We start from the raw sequence: 24,529 nt of genomic DNA on the forward strand, positions 1-24,529 counted from the left end.
TAAATGCAGTGAGACAGTAGAACCTTTGTGTGCAAGTGTAATGGCTTCTGAACATGACTACCTTGACCTCATTTACGTTATGACTTTGACCATGTTTAGAGGACTTTAATCTTTTCTGGTCTCAGTGATGAATTCTCTCTTAGAGGAAAATGCAGTAATATTCAGTCCAAGACCCTTGTGCAGCTCATCTTTGTATTAATCGTCAAGCATTTCAATCCTACGGTTGGTCTTAAATAGCGTCAGGTAGTAGCTTGTCAAGTGGTACTTGATTTAGCAGCACAGAGTTGTTACTAATACATGTCTTAGATGAATCCCGTTGAATCAGCCATGATAATGCTCTTTGCTACAGCTTTTCCTCTCGCCGTTATACATTCCTGCACATTCAATCACAGCAGAGTCTTGGCCATTAACCCACAGCAGGACCACTATGCCTCAGCACCCATTACTGAACCGGCATTAGAGAGTTGAGAAAAAAATGAAGTGTCTGGTGTGAAGTGTGTGTAAAGCACAAACTGTGACTCTCTGAAGCAGTGGACGTTTACTGCTTGTGTAGGGCTGTGGCTGATATGTTAATATCACTAATTGTTTCCTAATTAGATGCGAGTCAGTGAGTCGTGTTTTAATACTCTTCAGGGATCATTACAGACATAGACGAAAATCATCTCTCCTGATAAATGACAATCAGGTCAGCTGGAATTTCAACATCAAGACAGTAGGACTGATGGAAAAATAGGGAGAGCGCCAAACTGATGGCTTTTGTGCGCTGTAGTCATGTTACTTAAGCAGTGTTATTTTCAGCGCACTGCAGAGTTCCATCAAAAGTTAATTACACATTAATAGGAGGTCTTTGTGGAGATTTAACATTCCCTGACAGCATGTGATTGGAGCCAATAAGGCTTAACAGACAAAACTGTACCATATTCAGATGTAAGAGTTATGGAAATATATTGAAATATAACAAGATGACTCATGCTTTAAAGGCAATTGACCTCTCTGACAACTATGCTGTTTTATTTTTTATATTACTGACAAGTAGAAAAGCTAAGTTGGACACAGTGTACATACAAAAAAGGAAGGATTGGTTCAGGTTGGATTCATTTCTTGACTGGCAGGGGTTTTATATATTTCCACAGGAGGGAGTATTAACAGTCACCAGAATGAGGGACATATTCATATGCCTGCTGCACAGTGCGCAAATTTGATCTCTAATCACTTATCTCTCAGTGTAACTTTTATAGTTTGGAGAATGGCAGTTATGTTAGATAAAGGATGTGAAGAGAGGTTGTTTAGAATTTGAGGAGTTTTTAGATTCATAGTAATTTGACAGGCTCCTGATGGGATGCATATTTGCTGTGCTGTAATGTTTCCATACACCCCAACACGTCACCTCTGTTTTCCTCTTTTTATTTTTTTTCCCTTTGCTTTTGGATTTGAGCATTGTAACCTGTAATTATCCCCCCTTTTTGCATTAAACATCCCAAAAAGGTGTTTTGTTGTTTTTGTTTCTCTAAACCAGTGCCAGGCATTTACCTTTTCTATTCTATCTCAAAGTCATTTTAGCTGTTTGTATTGTTCTTCCCAGCTGGGATGAGGTGGCGGAGACAAAGGCAGATGTGTCCCTGTTTGTTTTTGAAGTGTCAGAGTTAAGTCTTGCATGTGTGTGTGTGTGTGTGTGTGTGTTCTGCTTCTGTGTGATGTTGCCTGTGTTTGGGTGTGTTTCATTTCCCCCCCATGTGTTGTCTCTGTTTGTGGTCCACAGGTCCTCCGCTGCATTGTTCATCCGCCTCCTCCTCCCCTGTTGAGCAGCTCCATTACCCTCCCCCTTCCATTGCAGCCAATGAGAGCCAGGGAGGGTTGCTAGGTAACTGTGCGGCTCAGCCAGCCCAGGACTCTGACTCTGAGGATGAGTTTGGCCCCAATTCATTCTTAGTTAAAACTGGCTCAGGGAACCTGTATGCTCCTGCTACCGCTACTGCTGATGGTGAGTTGGTTTTCAAACTACTGTTGCTTTGTGGAGGTTAGCCTTCCCCTGCTCCTGGATATGTTGTGTTATAGGTCATGTGGATGGCTATAGGCAAGAAAATGTCCCTTTTTTCTGAGCACCATGAGAGAGAGTAGAAACTTTTGAGTCGATATGTAGCCTCAGGAAATGCACAACACTCTCTGAAGCAAGGTCTGCAAAGTTCAGAGCCTCACACAAAGAGATGGACGATTTTGGTTCAGCAGGAGATATTTGTCACAGATATTTCTCTTCAATTTCAATGTTTGATGGTGAGAGTATCCATCTAAAAATCCCTCAAAAGCAGCTGCATGCAACCTCCACACCTCAGACAAGAAATATAAAAAAGACAGTACTGAGACAGTACTGAAGTACTGAAATGTAGTCCTTGTCGTATCCTAATAGAACTCTGAAGTCTGAGTTGTCTGAAGTTATGTTAAAACAGTTTAAAAATAAACACTGTCATTTTTTTTATTTAAATAGCATAGCAAAACATGGTTTTTGAGCTAGAGTGAGTCTAAAGAGTCCCAACATGATTTCTTATTAATAAATGTCAGCTAATTATTCCTCATGAAACGCAATGTCTCCTGCTGTTAACTTAACACTCACTCAGACTGGCAGACTCACATGGTGTTAGGAGATGACAAAAATGTAGTGAGTGTAAAATATTTACAGTATGTTTACCAAGCAGCTGTCAGACTATGTTATTCACACTATCAATAGTTAACGTTCAGTTATAATGATATATCTTTTTTATTTGCATGAGTTGTGTGTGCAGGTAAATGTAATTCGGCTGGTCTAGAGGCTGAAATTATGGTCATATATTATTTGTTTGTTGCTGCATTGTACTATTCTGGTTGCTACAAATTCAGAGACTTTTGCATACGGGTTGCTTAGACCTTCATTTTCAGTATAAAAAGTTATTTGTTTGTGTTTATGAAACATTATGAAACTTATCACTCACATCTGCATGCTAAATAAGATGCTTTAGAGTTGTTTTAATGTTGATGTCTTTCAGCTACTGTACATCTGTTACTGGTGGAGTAAACCCAAAGGAAAATTCAAAAAATCGAAATATCTGATCAATCTTACAAATCAAATACTAAAGGGTTAACTCACAGAGCTCCAAACTACCCCAGCTGCCTGTTTAGAAAGCCCAGAGAAGGAGCTATTAATCCCATCGCAAATCTCAACACTAATTCCTCAGTAGCAACATGCTGGTCACCCAACAGTGACATGACTGTGCTGAAGGGGACATGGGTGGGGGGAATGGCCTTTAAAGCAGCAGATTTGTCTCATAACAATGACACTGATTTGCATAGGTACATCGTTTAGGTTGGCCTCTGGCTGTCAGTAAGGGGTTGGAGACTACCGATGAGGAATGTCCCCCACCAGTAGCTTTGGTCATCTCAGGTTTTGTAGGACTGATTGTTAAATTGCAAAGTAGAGCAAGTTTCTATGTGCCTTTCATATACAATTTCATATAACAGTACACCAGAGCTCTTAATATTTCCATGCTTTTCTGTTCTGAGAAACTTGTAAATATTGCTTAGATTCTTCATTAATGAATGTTATTATTTAGTTCTACACAATGTTTGACAGTAAGAAGCGACATACAGTTATATAAGAGGAAATAGCCTTCGTACTTCAGCTAACTTAAACCACCTAATGAGTTATGTAAGCTTGTTTGATGCCTGTGTCTTTAGTCATTCTATAGTCTTGCAGATTTTCTTTTTAAATTCAGATTTGGAGAACTGTCTGTGTAGTGTCAAATAATTAGTGGCAATGTTATCATGAGCTACATAAATGTATCTGTCATTGAGTGTTGTATACACAAAATGACATAGCCAATATAATTAACCAAATTACACATTTCTATATTTGTTTAATTAAACATCTGGAAAAATAATTCAAATGTTTTCTGTTTTATTCTCTTTTTATGGATAAAAAAGGTTTCATGTTACTAAATGTAAATGTGAATTTGGCATGCATCTCAGGTTTCAGTGAGAATTGCATGAGCAAAAAAAAAGGTAATTTAAAAGCCACCATAGCAAAAATGACTGGAATATCAAATCAGATCTTTTTTTTTTAATGCAGGTCAGTTGTAGAAGAAAAATTCAAAGTCAGGGTTAACAGACTGTAGCAAAAAATAAAAAAAATAAAAAAATAACGTTATTATTGGCAGCAAAGAACCAAAGAAAATTTGCATGCCAAAATAATTGTCTCACAGCATATCTGTTGCTCTAGAAAACAGGTGGTTTTTTTATCGCTTAAAATTACATTTGCTCAAGGTCGTCTTTGAGCCCCCACACAGGACTTAAAATGTTCTGCTAGATTTTGAACAAGTAAACACTCTCAGCAGCATATCATTATTCACATTAGTAGCTTTCAAGGCAGCAGTGTTTATTTATTTCCCTTTTTTTTCCTGTGGGGTGGGGGTAGTCCTGCTTTTATCTAGAGGAACACTGAGCAATAGTTTCTCTAAGGCTGATGAGGCTGCTCGCTGAAGCCTGCAGTTCTTTTATGAAGCATGTGTTTCACTGTGGCCCTCAGCTTTCTCTGAGGGGCTTCTTCCCGAGGAGACTGCCAGTGAGATCCCGCTGCCACACTGAGCCACAAGATCTGAGACACTGCAAACTCCCAGCATTAGCATCTCTTAATGCAAAACAGCATGAGGTCGGCCAGTGTTAGCTTTCAGTGCAGCCGGGCTCCCTGGTGAAAGGGCCAGCACACCACCACCACCGCACAGCTGACCAAGCAGGAATGCTGAGCCGGACAGAAGGCCCGGGGACATAGCTGCGTGTGAATTCAAATAAGTCTTCATTTGAACTGCTTAATCATCCCGCTGCGTCTGCAAGGACGGAGAAATGTGGTTAAAAGAGGTCACACCAGAAAGTAATTTAGCCACAGACACCGTGAGGAATAAAACTATCTGAGGCTAAATAATAATTTAATGAGCTGCACATGGCACTGCCATGCTTTGCCCCTGTTTTTCTGAGGATCTGATTTTTTTTTTTTTACTAACATATAAAAAGAAATTGGTTTCTCTTAGTAATAGCTTCAAGTTATCAATGAACTAGAGTCAACAGACAATTTGTCCAGTTCCATTCAACTTGCTGTCCGTCAGCGTGCAGGGACTATGGATAATGCATTTTGCATACCTACATATCTTCTTTTCATTGACATAAAGTGAGATGCATTACTTCCATTGCATGATGATTGGAGGCCATCTGTGCCATCTAACAAAATCTCCAACCTCTTGATGGATTTGCAGCAGAGTGACACACAGAACAGAGCATACATAAACACTTGTCTTGTTCTTTCTAAGGCAGCTCAGGGAATGACAGAAAATCCATTAGATCTCAGGGTGAGAGAAGCATTTGCAAGCAAATCCTTATAGATTAAATTGCTGTAAAACTAGATTTTTCTGAATTATGTTATTAATATTTTTTTTGTTGTGTTATTAAAAACAACCACATATATTTTTTGGATAAATATATTTACTTCCATCAAGTCTTTTCTACTTAGTTACCTCCTTTGTAAAAGCTTGTTTAGGGATCTTATATTTCTAAAATATCAACATTTTTCTACCTCGGTGATGAAGGTGAAATTATAGTCCCAATTCAATATGTTTTTTCCCTATTTTTCCATAGAGAGCGAGTGGAGGACTGAGCGCTAAACACATCACGTTGTTCTCGGCACCTGTTACCTCTCAAATGGGTCCAGCAAAGACAGCTGAAATTCCCTCATGTATCTTCCATTCAGACTTCTCTAATGTCATAAGAAAAAGCAAGTCCAGCAGAGAGAACCAGCCTCTGAGAGTCAGTAGAGTGTGCAGCTTCACTGCCTTCGTGACAAATTCTATTTGTATTTTTATAGACAAATGGTACTCAACTGGAAATTTTGCTCCTGTGATTAGCCATAGGGGATGTAGCAGTAAGCAATATTTAATGATTTATCTGGGCGCTTGATAGCTTTTGATTAATTCTGTATCGAATAGCTCACACCTCAATGCGTTGATCGGGTGTTTGGAGCATGTCATATCATTTTATTTCATCAGGTGTGACCATCACTGCCATAGATTTCATCCACTGTCCTTGTTCAGAAATACAACATCCCGCAACCCAGGTCTTTATACCGAGTGGTAAATTGAGAACCTGGCCTCTGTATGTGATTTGCCGAATGCGGCAAATGACACACACTGCAAGCACAATATCTGGTATTATATTGATTCAGTCTATTATATATATTCACTGTATCCACTGAAATAAAGAGCTGATATAATGCTATATAACATATATGTTAATACTTTTATTTTAGTGCCATATAAGGTTTACATAGCACAGAATTTTATCATCACAGAAACACCTATTTTCCGTCTTAAATGCCAAGGCAGCCAACCCGAAAATCCCAACCTGCTCTTATTGGTTTGTTGGCTCATTTAGTGCTAAATTGGACCAGATGAAGGGATGCTCTGCTGTGACTGGTTGTCGATTTTATTGTTGTTGTTGTTGTTGTTGCTCAATACAGTAGCTCATGAGTAAATGAACATACCCAGGACTTCTCAATAACCAAGATTTCTAATCCTTGAGTAAAAATTGTAACTTTGCATTAGTAGAAATATTACAAGGAGTTTGAATTATTTTGTATTCTTTTAGTTTTTGTTTTTTTTTTTTTAAATTTTACTTGTTTGTGGAACATTAACCATTAATTTTTATTTAATCTTTCCCTGAGTTTTGTGTCACTATTTTTTTTACAAATGGGACAGCAGTCTCCCAGTAATTATAACATTCCACCATTAGACATCTCTCTTATTTCTCAGAGTGCAGGGTGAGGTCGTAGCTAATGAAGTGGATTTGCCTTAATTACTTGTCTAGAAAAGCATCAGGAGGCCTTAACCAGTGCATACATCTGTTAGAAAGAAAAATGAATATGCCACATTCCCAGACTGAATGGGTATCTTTAGGCTTCTGTTTTGAATGTCCTGTGAAAGTTTGGCTATGGTAACAAAGTCCTTCTCTGACTCTCTGATAACAAATGAATCTTCTTTTGTGCCAATTTTGTTGTGCAAAGCAGGTCAATAGAAAACCATTTATTTTCTTGCATCCTTTGGATAGTAGTGAATAATTGTTGCTGAATCACCACATCTGTGGGGGTCATGTTTCACTGTGCTTGGTCTCAGACGCATTTCTTGTCTTTCTGTTTCTTTTCAGAAAAATAAGAATGACTTTCTGCCTGGCTGTTGAGCCAGGTGCAACGAGCATTTATCTTTCTCTTTATTATAATCTGTTCTACTGTGCAGTGTGCTGGGAATTGCTTATATATAAACAGGTTGGTAGGTTTGGGAAAACTTCTCAAAAAGCCAATAAAACAACTGGAGTGGACTGTAAATTATCTTTTGTAATTTGCAGCTTTCAGGGTTCTCCGAGGTTCATAAAAACATTATAGTGCATATAAGTTTGGTTGTACTGCAAAACTGATTTTTAGATTGTCAAACGTGTGGACCTTGACCCCCTACTGGGCCATAAAGTACAGACTTGAGTTAAAAAACAAAAAATGTTTTCAGCTTTGTAATTTTACTTTAGAAGGAAATTGCCTTTATATATGTGCATTTTAAAAAGAAATAGAATAATTAAAGTTAGAAATTTACATGTTCTTTCGGACCTATATTCAATCCTGAAGGTATAACTCATTAATAGTTAGCTAACAGCTAAAGCAGAGCAGTGGCTGCCAGGTGCCAGAAGAAGAGCTATGATGAAGAATCGGTCTCAGCAGGCAGCAGCTCATCAGAAGGGAATGAATCAGTGAAAACACAATAAAGGAAATTGTTTTAGGTGGCATATGATGATCAAAGGTTTGATTAAAGGCTGCAGAAGATTTTCAGTCACTGATTTGTGCAACTGCTGTCTTGAATTTCGAGATGGCTTTTCAGTGTTACAGTATCCAAAGGGAAGGTCAAAGGTAGAATACCCAACCAGAATTATTTTCCATCAGTTTTAAAACTGTTGATACATTAAGGTTTAAAATGTAAATTTAAATCTAAATATCAGAGTAGCTCAGACTTCAGAAAGTATATTTCAAATATGTTCCTCCTGTGGTCTTTAAACAGAGTGAACAGAAGAGGCAGTAGTCCTAACTATACACTGCAAGCCCATTCTGCATACTTGTATTAATTTATACTTAAGTTTATGATATATTGATGTGCACCGATTTATTTTCGTGGTAATTTTTTATGTTATAGCAAAGCTCTTAAGAGCCTTGCTATAACACTGGGGACTGTTTCTATGGTCCTCAGGTGGAACAAAAATATGTTAGAGGAATTAATTACTTGTTGCCCTACATTTACTTGATGGTCATACAGTAGGAAGTAAAGTATTTGTTTACCTAAAAGTAAATGCATTCCAGAGCAGCGATGCATTTGTCCTTGTGATATATTTCTCAGAGTATCTGTGGTGTCCCTGTAACTAATTAGCATATCCTTATTAATGGCTTTAGGGAATCAGTTACATTACTGAGCAGGAAGGAGATCATCAACAACCGTGTGGCCTTACCTCACACTAGTCCACTGCTGATAACGACTGTGGTGTGCTTCTCTTTCACTGTCTCGACTAAGCACAGAGGCAACATTGTGCAGAAGTGGAGAACTTAGTAGCCGACCATCTGTGCATCATATAGCAATTACTTCTTTCAGTGGTTCTTTTACATTAGAAAATATGTAGATTACGTGGCATTGAGCCAGGTGAAAATTAAAATGTTTTCTCTTTTTTTGGTGATAGTTAATGGAACGTAAAGAAACAGAAACACTAGACTGAAACAATATGAAACTGTGTATAAAATTACCTAGTGCCTTGTAAAGCAACAGCTTGTTTAAATCCTGAAAAGAAACAAGCTTGCTTAATACAGCATGGTACATTTTGTGTTGATTTCTTTTGCTGAGCCATTATTTAGCATGCCACCTCTGAACACAAAGGACTTTATACCCACTTTGCAGACTAGACCTAAGCATTGAAGCTTAATAATAATGTTTTCTGAATACCCAGTGTGCACCTTAAAAGTTCTTATTTTGCCTGCTTTGATTGACACATGTTGATATCAGAGCTTCATGTTCCTGACCCTAAAAATATCTGAAATGACTCTAAGCTTCTTGACTGGCATGAGTAGGTATCGCTTTAATGAAGGAGCTGATTATACAAAATAAGCTTTGTGTGTGTCTGTATTCTGCTCTCTCTGCTGTAAATTGGCAATTTAGTGTTGTGGATATCTGTGAAATAAAGGAGGCTTACTGCTATAAAGAAAAGCCACTCTGTGTAAAGCCGGGAGTTCATTGATTGATGAATGGCTTAGCAGATGTGGAAATAAATGGATACAGAGTGCACACAGACATTGGTCCTCTATCTCATGAATTGCACACTATCAAATAGTGAATATAAAACCACAGGGTACAATTTCTCCTTCTAGACTTCATATCTAATAGTTTTAAATCCTCTTAAAAAAGTGACAATAGAGTTGGTAAAAAAGAAAAAAGAAAAGAAAAAAGAGCAAATTTTGCTGCTAAAAGCTTTGAAATGGTACATAACCAGTGGAGTCACTCTTAACCTGGTTGATTAAATCTGGATCAAATCTTGAATGTGTTTCACTTAAGCTGCGGCAGTTACAGGATTGAAGTTTGGAGGCAAACAAAGTATTGTTTATTTTAAAAAACTGTGCATGCTCAAAAAAACGCTAAATGCAAATTCAGAAAAGCAGAGTGAATTGGTGTGTTTCAGGAAGAGGCCGGCTAATCTGTTTACACAGGAGTCAGTGTCTGATCTGAGTAAACTGTCACAGGTCTCTGTGGGAGGTAGAGAGAACGCTCTGATAGAGTCAGTTAGAGAAATAATGAGCAGAAGTACGGCTTTTTTAACTGCGTTTTTTTGTTGGTAAGTGAAAAGGTGAAAAACTTAGTAGTTTTGGTGTTAATTTATACTCACTGGTCAGTTTGTGATGTATAGCTTGATAAGTCCAGGTTCCTGGTACTACCAAGTTCCTTCAAAACTGCCCTAACTCTTCATGGATTCATCAACATACTGGAAACATTTTTCTCAGAGATTATGGTTCATATTGACGTGACATCATCACACACTTACTGCAGATTTCCTTGATGTGAGTCTCGCATCTCACCACATCCCAAAGGTGCTCTGTTGGATTAAGATCTGGTCACTCTGGAGGCCGTTTGAGTACAATTAACTAATTGTCATGTTTATGAAACCTGTTTGAGATGATTTGAGCTTTGTGACATGCAACATTACCTTGCTGGAAGCAGCCATCAGAAGACAGGTGGCATTTAAATGATGTCCAATTGGTACTGAGGGGCCTGAAGTGTGCCAAGAAAATATCTTATACACCATTACACCACAAGCAGAAACCTGAATCATTGATACAAGGCAGGATGGATCCATTCTTTAATGGGGTTTTTTACCACAAACTCTGACTCTGCCACTGTAGAATAGCCCAATGTACTTCAGCGTGAACTTCAGTTGTCTGTTCTTAGCTGACATGAGTGACCCACAGTGGTCTTCTGCTGCTGTAGCCCATCTGCTTCAAGGTTTGATGCACTGTGTGCACAGAAATGCTCTTCTGCATATCTTGGTTGTAACAGTTGGTATTATAGTTTATTCTGCTTGCTTATCAGTCTGGCCATTCTCCTCTGACCTCTGGCATCAACTATGCCTCTGGACAATGTGTCTTTTTCAGACTACACTCTGTGAACCCCAGTAATGGTTGTTTGGGAATCCCAGCAGATCATCAGTTTCTGAAAGGCTCAGACCAGCCTGTTTAGCATCAACAATGATGCCATGATCTTTCTTCCCCATGCTGATGCTTAGTTTGAACTTTAGCACTTTTGTGCACGTCTACATGCCTAAACACAGTCCTATGTGATTGGCTGATTTTTGCATTAACAAGCAGTTGAACAGTTGGACCTAATAAAGTGACTGGTGAGTGTATGTGCTACCGAAGCTTTGTCTAATCATTCATCAGTCAGAATATTGTTCCTGACTGGGTTGAAATAACACCATAAGGCGTGAAATAAGCTTTGGATTTGTCTTAACCAGTTAGTTTACACACATGAGCTTGCTTTCACAAACCTTTTGGAATGTGCATCCTCAAAGGAGCTGCCATATTCTTGCTATGCTGGCAAGCAAACTGAATCTGGCTGTCTTTGATGGTGCTTTCAAAGGTAACCCAAAAGTGCCTGAAAGCAAACAGTAAATGAGTCGAATTTTTATTCTTTTAAAATATCTGTTCCATGTTTTATTTCTTTTCTGTTTTTTTTTTCTTTCAGACGGAGCCTTTCAAAATCACTCTCGGCTGCGGACGCCTCCTCTACCACTCTCCCACTCCCACTCGCCCAATCATCAGCACCATGCAGCCTCTATTAACTCCTTGAATAGGAGCAACTACACACCACGGAGCAACCCAAGTCCTGCGCCCACAGACAGCTCCGTTCCTCCTGAGGGTCCCGCCAGTGGTCAAGACTCTGGCAGTGCACAGGACAACTGGCTACTTAACAGCAACATCCCCCTGGAAACAAGGTACTGTGTAGTTTGTCTCTCAGACAATGTATAGAGAAGTTGGCATCTGGAAGACTTGAGCTGAGCTGGTGCCATTGAACTTGGCGTTTCCTCCTGTTCCTGCTGTCCCCTCCATATTAAATTACCACAGTGCTAACAAGGAGCAAAGCAATAAAATGGAAAATATCCTGCTAGGGGCAAAGGCCTATATTTGTGATGAACATGATTTTGTGGCAAACAAGAGAAAAGTGGTGCTTTTGGTTCGCCTAATACTAGGAGTCCTAACAGGGGAAGCTATTGAGTTTAAACAGCAGAGTAATTACAATCATGTTGGATAATACCAAATTATATTCAGGCTCCCGTGAGCAGGCTTCGTAGCCCCTCCACTTCAGCCCTGAGTTTTATTTATTTCATATTAATCAGCATTCATTTCTCTAGTACATTTCTCAATAGGAGGCCCTTGTGTGGAGTAGGTCTGTCAAGTGTTATTGTAACCAAGGGAATATCTGGTGTTTCTTTGGATGGTCTTATTGCAAGGCGGTATGAAATTAGGAATACTGAGGCGGAATTTTCTCAGCCTTCCAAGATATCAATTTAGTCTGCTAATAGTAAAAAGAAAAAAGTAATCGCCACATCACCAGCGGCACATTTCCTTAAATAAACCCTAACACCTTTGAGTAAGTTGTTATGGAGAACAAAAAAAACCCTTTGTTTTATAACTGTTGCAATTATCTCTTCAAAGCAGTTAAGGCCAAAAACAATAGATCACAATGACAAAAAATTGCGCATACCATTATATTATATTATATTATATTATATTATATTATATTATATTATATTATATTATATTATATTATATTATATTAGGGATGCACCGATGCCACTTTTTTGAAAACGAGTACGAGTACTTGCATTTCAGTACTCGCCGATACCGATACCGAGTACTTAATAAAACCATGATTTACATTTGCAGGTAACAGCTTTAGTCCTACAATTTAACAAAAAACAAACACACAAGGGACTAGTATGGAATTAAGAACATTTATTTAAAATGAAAAGCATGTTGTATGCAACATATTACAGAATAAATAATTATAAAAAAACAAAATTTAATTTTAAATTTGTTCGTCTGTTTTTCTGTTGCCTGTGATTAACCCCTTACATGCCGCTCAAACATAGACAGGTCTCAGACCGTGGTATCGGTCCTCGGTATCGGGGGACTTTTAACGAGTACGAGTACTTTAGAAAATGTGGTATCGAGGCCGATACCCAATATCGGTGCATCCCAATATTATATTATATTATATTATATTATATTATATTATATTATATTATATTATATTATATTATATATAAAAGTGAACAGTTTGGCAATTTAAATAGTTTGTAAATTTAAATAAATGCAGCAATTGTATTTCTGCTTCTTATAGGTAAAAGTGTTATAACAAATAATCAAGAATGAGCTAAACCCACAGTTCTGGCCAATGACTGGTGGTTTCTTCATATATATATACTGTTTAGAACAGGTAGTACCCTAGTGAAGGTGTCACTGAATAATGATTGATATTGATCTTGCCAAGCTGTTAGACAAGTACTGTTCAGGCTTATTATAATTTGGTTGGTCAGCTCAGATTCTGTCAGTAAACTATGATGAGCTGAGAGAGGACAGAATTTCTTTCCTCCATTTATATCGCTTTCTCTGAACATTTTTCTGACTGCTGACTCGAAAAAATCAGCTCAGAAAGTGTGAAGGGGTAACAGTAGCTATTTGTTCTTAGCTGCTGCATAGCTTTATGTACAAAAGTTAAGGTTTGAATGTTGTGGTTTATTTCTTCTGTTTTTTGAAAATGTTATATAACAGCGTCCTCAGTTTAAATGTTGCCAATATTTTTAATATATTCAGAACTTATTAAAAACCACTGGTCTGTGTGATAAAATACATTGCCATAAATTAAATAGCTGTTGACAGGAAAATAGCTAATAGCTAATTTGGCGTGGCTAAGAAACCAGTCTTGAACAGACTTACTGTCTCCTCCTTCAGTTTTTGTGAGACGCTTCAGTCAACAGGAAAATGAGAATCAATTTCAGCTGGTAGAAGGACAGTTAGTTGTATAATGAATGATTACACATCATCCAGCTCCAGTTAATCCCGTGCAGGTATTCCCTGTGGAACAGAAAACAGATGGTGAGGAGAGGCTAGAGTGCTGCTGAAATCACATACAGAATCGAGTCTGGATAACCTATTGCATTGAAGGAAAAAAAATGACACCTAGCAAAGTTCCAATAAGGAAACTGAAACCATTAGCAATATCCGCATGGACCCTGCAATATTAAATGTCACTTTTACTAAGTTAATAGTATTAAAATGGCCCTCTCTTGTCACTTTTGGGAAATTTAATTGCACTGATAAATTCAGCACTGGTATATTTCTGCCGTGCTTTAGCACTGGAAAAATGCCAGCAGTTGGTTGGCCCTGTCCAGCTTCACCATTTTTTTTCTGCCAAGTTTCTGCCAAGTATTTCTTTCTTCGTTAAAAGTAGCATTCTTCCCTAGAACACAAGCTTTAAAGACTATGAACAGATTTTACTGCTGGCCGCAGAGGAGACTGGGATCAAAAACAAAGCTTTTCTCTTGTACCATGCAACGTGTTCAGCCTGCCCATTGCATGTGGACAGTTCATTTCTCCATTGCATTGCTGCTGTATTTCCTTATGGAACAGAGCTCTCATTTGGGGGTGGGGGGCAGTGAGACATGAGACTCTAGAAATGTTTACTGAAAATGTGTTTTAAGACATGTAGCAACCATTAAATGGGAAAAAAGTAGCAGTTAAGGATACTAATCAGTATAAAGGCTGTGAAACCTCAGTGATTTTCATTAGACTTAGAGTAGTATTTGTGTGTAATAGACTTTAAGGTTCTTATTTGTAAGTGATGCATTGTTTTCTTCCAATCACAACCTTAAAGGAGCCAGAATACTCTAATGTTTATCAGAGAAGAGCAAGACGCTTGCAGAGAAGGGCAGGGCTCGTACAAAACAAGGTATGGCAGTGTCCAAATGAGGGGCATAAGACAGGTAGATGTTATTTGTGTCACACCTTTGTAGAAGTAGTTCCATAAGGGCCTTGGTTTTGTTTTGTTTTTTGTCCCATACTGTTCATCTTGAGCTCCATTTGTCAGGTGTTGATGTTGCTTGGTGATCACAAGTTGTATTGGCCTTTCTGTATTTCTTGCACGCATGTCTCACACTAGCTTCATATCCATCTTTCCACCTGTGTGTAGAAACATAGCAAAGCAGACATTCCTAGAGACTTTACAGGACAACCTCATTGAGATGGACATTCTGGCATCAGCACGCCACGATGCCTCGTACAACGACGGGTATGTTGCATGTTTGCTATCTGGCTCAGACTACTGTCAGGATCTGCTTTGCCATGAAAACAATAGATGCCTGCACTATTTTCCATCGAGCATCCTCTGTTTTGAAACACTGTCAATCATCTGTGTACATCTCCTGCAGTGTTACAATCCTTGCTGTATTTGTCCCTTCCCTGTTTTAATACAACTAACAATTTGCATCGAGTAACATTGTTGGATTGTATTGCTTTTGAATAACGGTAAACACGACCGCTGTGTGGAACACAGTTGCCCATGCTGTCTCCTGTTGCTTGAATAGGACATGTGAGAGATTTGTCCTGATATGTATAAATAAAATATAGTCTCAGTGACTTTCCACATCATACATTGTAATATGACATTCAATCACGCTCATGTCACTGTTGCTCGAGAGCTTCTTGTATGCTTGTCAGTAAAATGGCCTTGACAACAGTGCCGCTGCCACTGGCTCTCTGATGGGCTGATCATTCTGCACTTGGACATGTAGCTGTACACGTTTTCTGAGATAGCCAGCCATGTTCTTCAAGGGCGAATAAATCTGCTCAACTCCATGCTGAAACCTTATATAATGTATCTCTCCTCTACGTAGCCTTGACACATGGTTACGGGGAATTACTCCTCTCGCAACGGATGGAATATATAAACAAGAGCCAGCTGTGGTCACTCGTCCTCTGAAAGAGATTTAATATAGATTCACAGTTTCAGCTGTTTCAACCCGAAATGCCTTAGTTTTCTCACTAATCTAGCATGACTATGGTAACACTACTGAATGTGCTTGGTATTACTTACCACTGGAAAGGGCTGTACCTGGATAGACAATAACCTGCAACATTATGGTAATGAGCACCTAGTGTTTCTGTTAGAACTAACAAGCAACTGTATTTTCCCAGGCACTTCCTATTCAAACCAGGTGGAACATCACCAATGTATTGCACAACTTCACCAGGATACCCTTTGACCTCCAGCACAGTTTACTCACCTCCTCCACGACCTTTGCCTCGAAACACCTTCTCTCGACCTGCCTTCAGCCTGAAGAAACCCTATAAGCACTGCAACTGGAAATGTGCTGCTCTCAGTGCCATCCTCATCTCAGTAACACTGCTGTTCCTGTTAGCCTACTTCATCGGTGAGTCACCTCTGACACTCTCATACACCAAGACATATACCTCTGTCAATCACTTCCAAACCCCGCCCCTCACTTGAATGCAGACATAGGATGAATACATACTTTATCATTTCCTTCTGTCATCCATTTCAATAGTGATGAATCTGTCCTCTGCACCTTATATAAGCATGGTTATATAGGGACTCACAGATTGACTCTTTGCCCACACAATTCGTCTGAAGAAACATTATCATTCATAGATTGGACTGACTGAAACTGCAGACAGGCAATCCAGTGTCTTGCTCTTGCAAATAGCCAGGATGTGAAATAAATTAATAAGACATCAGCCATCACACGAGAGAGGGCTGCACATTTAGAATATTCATCTTATTTCATTTAAGATTCCCTAAACAGCATTCTCAGGTCCCAGCTGGGTTATGACTATCAGATAAGTTTTGCTATTAAATCATTTCTGCTCATTTTGACTGCTGTCCTCCCCTAAGGCATTGATATTCATATCCGGTCATACTGTTTTCATTTCTGTGATCTATATACACTAGAAGTGTTTACACAGCATTTTGGTTGCAAATAATCACAAAAAGACACAGAAATGAAAAGATAAAATATTAAAGTATATGTGGGGGGTTCCTGTAAGCAATCTCCATATCAATCAAGCAATCTCGGTTCAGCTTCAGATTGTCACAAAGCAACTTCCTGATGTTTAAAACAATCATTCCCAACAATTTAATTTGCCACATCTTGACATATGGAGAATTTCTAGAGGAGAGAAAATGATTTTAGAACTTAAAAGCAGGTTAAACAAAGCCATAATTAGCTAACTATAACGTATAAAGCTAATGTCTTTGTTCTTAGATAGAAGAAGGATTCGAAAAACTGTGGATAAATTAAATGCCAGTGGCAGCCCTGTTGGTACATTCAAGGTCACTAACAACATGTTTGGAGTTCAGTCTAAATTAAGTAAGCTACAGGTTGACTGAGTTATTACTATAAACTAGGCTACGTTTGGGGTTCATGAACAAAACCGTAAGGAGAAAAGATCATGTTTGAAACAAAGTGTCAGAGGTTCTGTATTACAGTGAGAAGTCTTTTAAAATTTCTCAAAAAGGTTTGTTTGAATTGTGAATTTAAATATTGTCATTGCCTTGATTAGTAGATATTTCCAACAGTCTGCTGATTGGAATGAAAAACAAGCAACAGCTTTAGTAATTAAGTAATGAAAGATCACTGTAACCCACAAATAAAAAAAGGAGCTGATACACATTTCCGTTTAATTTATCTTTACCATATTATGTACATCTGGTTTACTGTGAATTTCTGCTTAATATACAGATGGCTACACTGTTGAATTTAAGTCTTAAATAGAAAAAGGAATAATTCATTGTGAAGGATGGCGAGAACGCTGTTCATTTGCATGAAGTTGATGAAAAAAATCTTGATTGTTCTGCTGGGTGTCACAAGGGAGATACATTTTATGAAGGTTATTTGTTGTAGGAAGTAACAACCACAAAAGCTATCATTAATTCTTCTCTTTAAGAACACACAAACTAAAATGTGATTATTATTTTTGTTACCAGAACCATTTAAACTGAACTGTGCTGGTGTTAAAAAACACACACACACACACACAAACTGATTGCTGCTCATATTATCTACATCTACTTGTTTTAAATTGGTAGGCAATTTAATATGATCAATTTTAGTTTGGTTTTCTTTTGGCATCACCGGTGTAATTTGGCTGTTAAAGTAGAGATACAATTTGTGTCTTCTGCTTGTGACCTGGCCAAAAGCCAAAGATCCCCATCAGTCTGATGGTGCTTAATCAGACTCTGTAATTATAGCCTGCAAAGCTCAGGCCATCTCTCAATGCACCACAAGTAAACATGTTGGAGACCAAGCCTCACCCTAAGATCAGAATTTCAAATCAAGAACGTGGGTCATATTTAATTAAAAGCTTGATGAGAAAATACATTTAATTCCAAGTACAATTAATTATTGAGGTCTGTAATTGGGAACTCTGGGTGAGATGTCTAATGAACCCAGTTATGCCTTGGGACAGATGTTTTGACATGTAGCACAGTTTTATTTTCCCACAGCTGTGTAAATTGGAACATTTTGAAGTGCAAAAAGGTTGGGAGTTTAAGGTGCCACCATATTGTCTCAGTGGTTGCTTTCTCATTAGCACATTTTTATATATTTCCCATTTTAAGGTATCCTCTTGTGTTCCATTCACCCTGGGTATCTAACCAAGCACAATTAGGCTGGGCCCCATCTATTGTTAGACTTTAAGGTCATCCAACCCAGTAAAAGGCTCTGTAGCCCTGGTCATACCTGTTTGTATGTCTTTCAATACCTCCCAATATCTTAGAAATCAATTACTTTTATAGTGAATTATTTTCCACAGCCAAATTTTTTTTTTCCCTTCGTTGAAACCCCTTTTTGATTTAATCCTAGAATACACAACATAGATTCAAAGTCCTATATTTATGTGTAATGATAAACACCTGTGCTACAGTAATATTTGAATATACTATTGTTTTTTTCTTTGTCCTATGCAGTATCAATTAGTCATTGCATATACAACTTCATAATATGTGCTTTTTTGGTATATTAACAAACATTAGTTAGAACACAGGTATAGAGAAACAGACAGATTGTGTTTAAATTCAAAGAGCAACAATTGGAAGTATTCATTTTACCACTTAAACATGATTTATACAGAACATCAGACAAAAGCATCAATATGAATTTTTGCAGGTTTTAGCTCAAGGTCTTAGCTTTTTGGTAATTTCTTCGTTCCATCAGGCACTCAGATTGGATGGATGCTTTGATGTGATTTCTTTTTTCCATCCGAGCTGGCATTAATATTTCTTTCTGCACTGAACTAAGCAACACTGAAATTGCTATTTAGTCATAAATGTGTTTGGTCAGTTTGCCATTCACTGAAAACATAAGCATTGTAGCACATTATGCTGTAGGTATGAAACGAATCCATTTTTCATGTTTCGTTAGTTTCTTTTTATTTACGGTGGCACGGTGGTTAGCACTGTTGCCGCACAGCAAGAAGGTCCTGAGTTCAATTCCACCATCAGGCCGGGGTCTTTCTGTGTGGAGTTTGCATGTTCTCCCCGTGTTTGGGTGGGTTCCCTCCGGGTACTCCGGCTTCCTCCCACCGTCCAAAGACATGCAGCTTGTGGGGATAGGTTAATTGGATAATCCAAATTGCCACTAGGTGTGAATGTGCGAGTGAATGTGAGTGCGAATGGTTGTCTGTCCCTGTGTGTTGGCCCTGCGACAGACTGGCGACCTGTCCAGGGTGGACCCTGCCTCTCGCCCTATGACAGCTGGAATAGGCTCCAGCGCCCCCCGCGACCCTGAAAAGGATAAGCGGAAGCGAATGGATCTTTTTTTAATTGGTTCAGTATCACGACATGGATGAAAGATGAGTCTCTTTAATACATTAGTATGAAGATTATGATGCACTGACCATAAAGCATGAAGAGGGTGACCAGAGTAAAAATCTTAAAGCAGTGATACATCAGGGTTGAATATTAAATAATGCCAAAATGGGAGGATATATTTGGTATATTCCTTTAAGAGTTGAGGCATGTATAGTTGATTTAACACTCTGAAGTGGCTTCTAGGCTTTGTTTTATTTATTTGCTTTGGCGTTACACCTAAAAGTTGCATGTTTTGTAATTAAAATGTTCCCCAGCAGCCGACATGATCTTGCTCAAAGACCATAGAAAGGTGTAAATATGTTTAGGTAAGACATGAATCACCAAAGGCTGTTCCTGAACACATAAAGATTGATTGGCCAGATGGGTGAAACATTTTTCAGTCCAGGGTACCTGAGATTGCACACTACAGCGCGCTTCTTTGAAACACCACATGATACATAGCATTTTATGATTTGTATGAAAAAGGAGTTCTTCTCAATATAGCATCCTTTGAACTGTGCGCTAATTGGAAAGTGCTATGATCAGAGGACTGAAGAATTTATTTCTGTGGCAAATCACAGATAGCAATACGGTTTGACTTCCTCAGATTGGCTGAGAAGTCTTCTACTACAGTACCTCTGCCTCCTAATTGGCACATGGCGTGACTCAACTTCCTGATAAGTGATAAGTGAAAGGAAGGCACAACATGTGCTCAGGACAAAATGGACAGTCCTATAAAGCACAATACTCATGACAGGTCAGCGGCATCATTGGAATCTAGACACAGCGTGTCAGTGCCAGCGGCTGTCGTGTTAGAAGTACCTTGTTATTCCTACTACCTGTCTTTAGTTTGCAGGCAGTTGCAGCAGCCATATTACTATCATTGCACAGTGTTTGCAAAGTTTGAAAGGCAAGCAAAACCAAATTAGGAGGCCTCTCCACTGGCTCAGGTCCAGTGCTCTGCATATCATAGATACCACGAAGGCGCTGAAGTAAATCTTTAAGGATGGGAGAGAGAGGCTCTTTAACCATTTTCCATTAGGGGCCTCAGGGACAGATGGGATGAAGAACGAGGCTCACAAAGACGTGATTACTAGGACACTTGGAACGACATTGTGCCTGGTGACTTTGTGATTGTTCAGCAACGTACACTGACTCTTTCCATTTTGCCAGTCAGTGTTGAGCTACAAATCAAAAGGAATGTCATTCTGGAACTTACAAAATGGCAAATAAAGCCATCTGTCTCTTCTATGGTTGCCTTCCACGGACACAGTCACTTCCACGAGCACTGGGCATGCACAGAACAGATGCTGGTATTGAAGATGAACTTTTATCATGTTAGGGAATGTTTGCATTGTGGTTTCCCTGATAACCACTCCATTGCTTGTTGTCTTTATTCACAAATCCATGCAAATATTTTAGTGAGCATTTGGTACTGTTTAACAAATGGGCTGAATAAATTATTAAGGACTCTTAAATACATCATGCGCATACAGTTCTAGACTTAATATAATGCCAGTTGCTTAATGATGCAAACCGGGGGATTTGTGTCTAAATCCTTTTGTTTTTACTCTGATGAAGACACAGTCATCTTCTAGTCCTTTGTTTTCAGAGGGTTTCTGACCGTGGACTAAGGAGCTAATGCTGGAACTGTATAGTTGTAGAGGACCCTTTTCAAATAATGTATTCTCCCGCTTCATTATTATTATTATTATTATTATTATTATTATTATTATTATTATTATTATTATTATTATTATTAATAATAATAATAATAATAATAATAATAATAATAATTCAGTGTATATAATGGTAACCAGTGGTAACCACTTTTATCTGATAGCAGGTTGATTCTTGGTCCAAACTCCAGTCTCTCTGCTAGCCTGGGTTTCCTCCCACAGTCGAAAGACATGTTTGTCTGTTTGGTTGTCTGTCTCGCTGTGACGGACTGGTCACCTGTCCAGGCAGTACCAACATCTCTTGACCTATGCCAGATGGGATAGGCTCCATCCCCCTGGTAACACTAATCTACTCAGGCAGTTAAGAAAATGGGTACATAAAGTTAGTTGTAAGCGAAATCCAGACTAGTACAAACATTAGTCTCGTTATTCTCATTTTGATTCTTTTTCGAGTAAATGCAGTAAATTGACAAACAAATTTCTGTCACAGTCATTGTTATTCTTAGTTCTTGCCGTAATCTTATAAAATGACTATCAAATTTCTCCCCAGCAAAAAGATTACAAGAAATCAGTTTGACTTTTGTTTTGTGAGCTAATAATGTCAAATATTATCTGTTTTGCATGAATAATCCTGAAATGCTTATGGACATGACTCTGTGCTCTTATAAAGGGGAAACAGAAATGAAGAAAACAGCGTTGTGCTGTAAAATTGTCAGTTAATTCCTCTCCTCATAATTTAATTGCATTATTATATCCTTGAGGAGCTTAAGAGAACCAGCTAAACAATAAAAAAGCTATATCGAGTTTCTTGGCCTTTTCTGCTGACTGTTTACTTCAGTATTGGCTTTTGCCTTGCTAAGCTTGCCTTGTCCATTCTTTTATTGGTGATCTGTCATGGTCGGCCCCTCCTCCGTCTGTCCTGCGCTTTAGTGCCATTGTTCCAAAGGACATTTCTTTTGTCGACCTTGTAAAATATCTGTGTGCTTCATTCAGTCTGTTCACATTGAAACACCCCTGGTGTCTCCCTGCTGATTTGTTTTTTCTTTGTCCTAACCGTCCCCTAGTTTTGCAGGGGACTGTAACGGTAATGTGCTTGGAAAAAATGGCACTCCAGTGTTGGTGTGGTGAGACAGATGTTGTCCCATGGGGTCAAGATAGCATTCATCTTGTGATTTTACTACTCAGCATTTTGCGAAAAAGCCCGTTAACCATTAAACCAGCTATTGTTCCTTATTCTATGTACTTCCTCTTCCCACCTTACAGCTGACACCTTCATTATATTAAGCAAAATGAAACATAAGCAAATAATAATAGTTCTGTGAGAACATTAAGGTTATGCGTTTTCAGCTTAGCTATAATCCAACTTTAAAATGGTTCTTAGCATGAATAAATTCTGAAATTGTCTTATATTTCACATTTCAGCCATGCACCTTTTTGGATTAAACTGGCACCTGCAACCCATGCAGAGACAGATGTTCCAGCTGTCAGAGGACAATATAAGTGGCCTAACCTTTCCTACAGACCTGAGCTTGCCACCACTTGGCAGCACAGGCTTGGAAATACATGACCGCAAAGGAAAAGATGACAGTAAGTACAGTTTTTATCAGAATAACTTATTTTATTTAAAAAGACATATGTTTTTTCTGAATGGTACTTGCTATAAATAAAAAATCTTAAATGTAGCTCTTCTTGTTTTGATGATGAATTCTTGCACATTCATTTGTGAATTTGCAAGAAACAAGTTTTTCAGATCTCAAAGTTTTAAAGATGACATTTCAGAGCTCTTGTGAGTTTATTATTATTTTGTCATCCAGTTTCACATTTTGTTCACTTGTCTCCATGGCATGGAGAGATCTGCATTGTAATCCTGTGAAAGTTGTTGTAAGTGGGAAAGTGTTATTTGTTCCTGGAGGGAGAAAATGGAGCAGCTTAAGGGACTGAGTATCCAGGGGCTGGAGGGGGATTAGCCACTCTGTCCCCTTCAGAACGGATGTGAGCCTTTCATCTCTTAGCTCGGGCTGCCTTTCCTGGCAGCCAAAGAAAGCATGTGCTCACCCAACGGTACCAACTGCTCAACTCAAAAAAGTTTGCTCTGTTCCATTCCTGAACAAATGGGCCCAGATTTAACCATGTGATTTGCCACTGGCATACCACAATAGGTAGAAGATAGGGCTATTACCATATAAATGAATCCAGGAGTTGTCTTTTTCATTTACTGGGCAGCAGAAGTGTGTTTAGCTTGCCATCATGACTATAACAAAGCTCAGAATCTGCACAGCACCAATTGCTGATAGGAAATCAATAACTATAGTTTTCTAAATAAGTTAAAGTTTGCTCTGCTATCGCTGGAAACAATGCTGGGCTATCTAATGTTTTATCAAGGTGATTTGTACAATGTCGAAATTTGATATCGTTCTCTCTTTCTGGTTCTCGTGTTTCCATCAGAGCACTATGCTGTAGCTTATCTTGCAGAAGAAAATAGCATTTATTTAACCATGAGGCCCATTATCACTTGTCCCGGGTTATGATTTATTTAAACAGCCTGATGAGTACAACCATTAATGTGCTGCATAAATACGCACACACGCCAACATGTGGAGAATGTGCCTGTGTGTTGGAGCATTATGTAAAACCCAAATCTGGGAGACGGAGAGTGTGTCCTGTATACTCTGATAAAACCGACTGCCACTGATTGACTTTAGCGAAGACTTCCATCTGGTGTGCCATGTGTAACCCTAAGTGTCCTAGGGGTAGTTTGTATGGATGCCTGTTTTAGTCGACTCCACAGCTGAAATTAGCTCATCTACATGTGCAAACAGATGTTGCCCTTTCCGCAGAGTCCAATAAGTTGTATTATGGAGCATATGGACAATTTTTAGCAGTAGATGCGCTAATACCTGAGTGGGTAGTAGCATTAGAAATCCCTCTCTTCTATAATTACAATTTTCACTTTATTACTTTTCCTTTTTACTATCAAAGTACTGATGCATTTCTGTTTTATCAAGTATTTTCAGTCCCATACCCCTGCAAACATATGTACTTTCTTTTACGTAATACAATGTAAAGGTGGGATTATGTGTAACAGGTAGGGCAGGGGTGCCCAATCCCAGTCCTCGAGAGATACCGTCTTGCAGCTTTTAGATGCATCCTTGCACCTGAATCAAATAAATGGCTTGTTATCAGGGCCTTTGCCAAACCTGATGGCATGCTGAAGAGGTAATCAAACCATTTGATTCAGCTGTGTTGGAGTAGGGATGCATAGCTCTCGAGGACTGGATTGGGCACCCCTGGTGTAGGGTCTATAAAGCACCTTGAGGCAACTGTTGTTGGATTTGGTCCTATATA

The 24,529-nt window shown here is 38.7% G+C and overlaps 1 protein-coding gene across 13 annotated transcripts in view; it reads left to right on the top strand.

The window, feature by feature from the left end:
* tenm4 (teneurin transmembrane protein 4) overlaps nucleotides 1-24,529 on the top strand; it is a 150,788-nt gene that overhangs the window by 56,827 nt on the left and 69,432 nt on the right. For 6 of the 13 annotated variants that reach the window (XM_085131021.1, XM_085131020.1, XM_085131023.1 and 3 more), the window contains exons 4-9: nucleotides 1,760-1,981; nucleotides 11,322-11,571; nucleotides 14,514-14,588; nucleotides 14,829-14,927; nucleotides 15,833-16,068; nucleotides 22,607-22,771. In XM_085131021.1, coding sequence (XP_084987147.1) covers nucleotides 1,760-1,981; nucleotides 11,322-11,571; nucleotides 14,514-14,588; nucleotides 14,829-14,927; nucleotides 15,833-16,068; nucleotides 22,607-22,771 — 1,047 coding nt within the window. The remainder of the gene's footprint in view (nucleotides 1-1,759; nucleotides 1,982-11,321; nucleotides 11,572-14,513; nucleotides 14,589-14,828; nucleotides 14,928-15,832; nucleotides 16,069-22,606; nucleotides 22,772-24,529) is intronic. The other 7 variants (XM_085131026.1, XM_085131029.1, XM_085131030.1 and 4 more) reach the window with 5 other exon arrangements.

Source organism: Neolamprologus multifasciatus, chromosome 14, assembly GCF_963576455.1.
Source record: "Neolamprologus multifasciatus chromosome 14, fNeoMul1.2, whole genome shotgun sequence".
NCBI lineage: Eukaryota > Metazoa > Chordata > Actinopteri > Cichliformes > Cichlidae > Neolamprologus > Neolamprologus multifasciatus.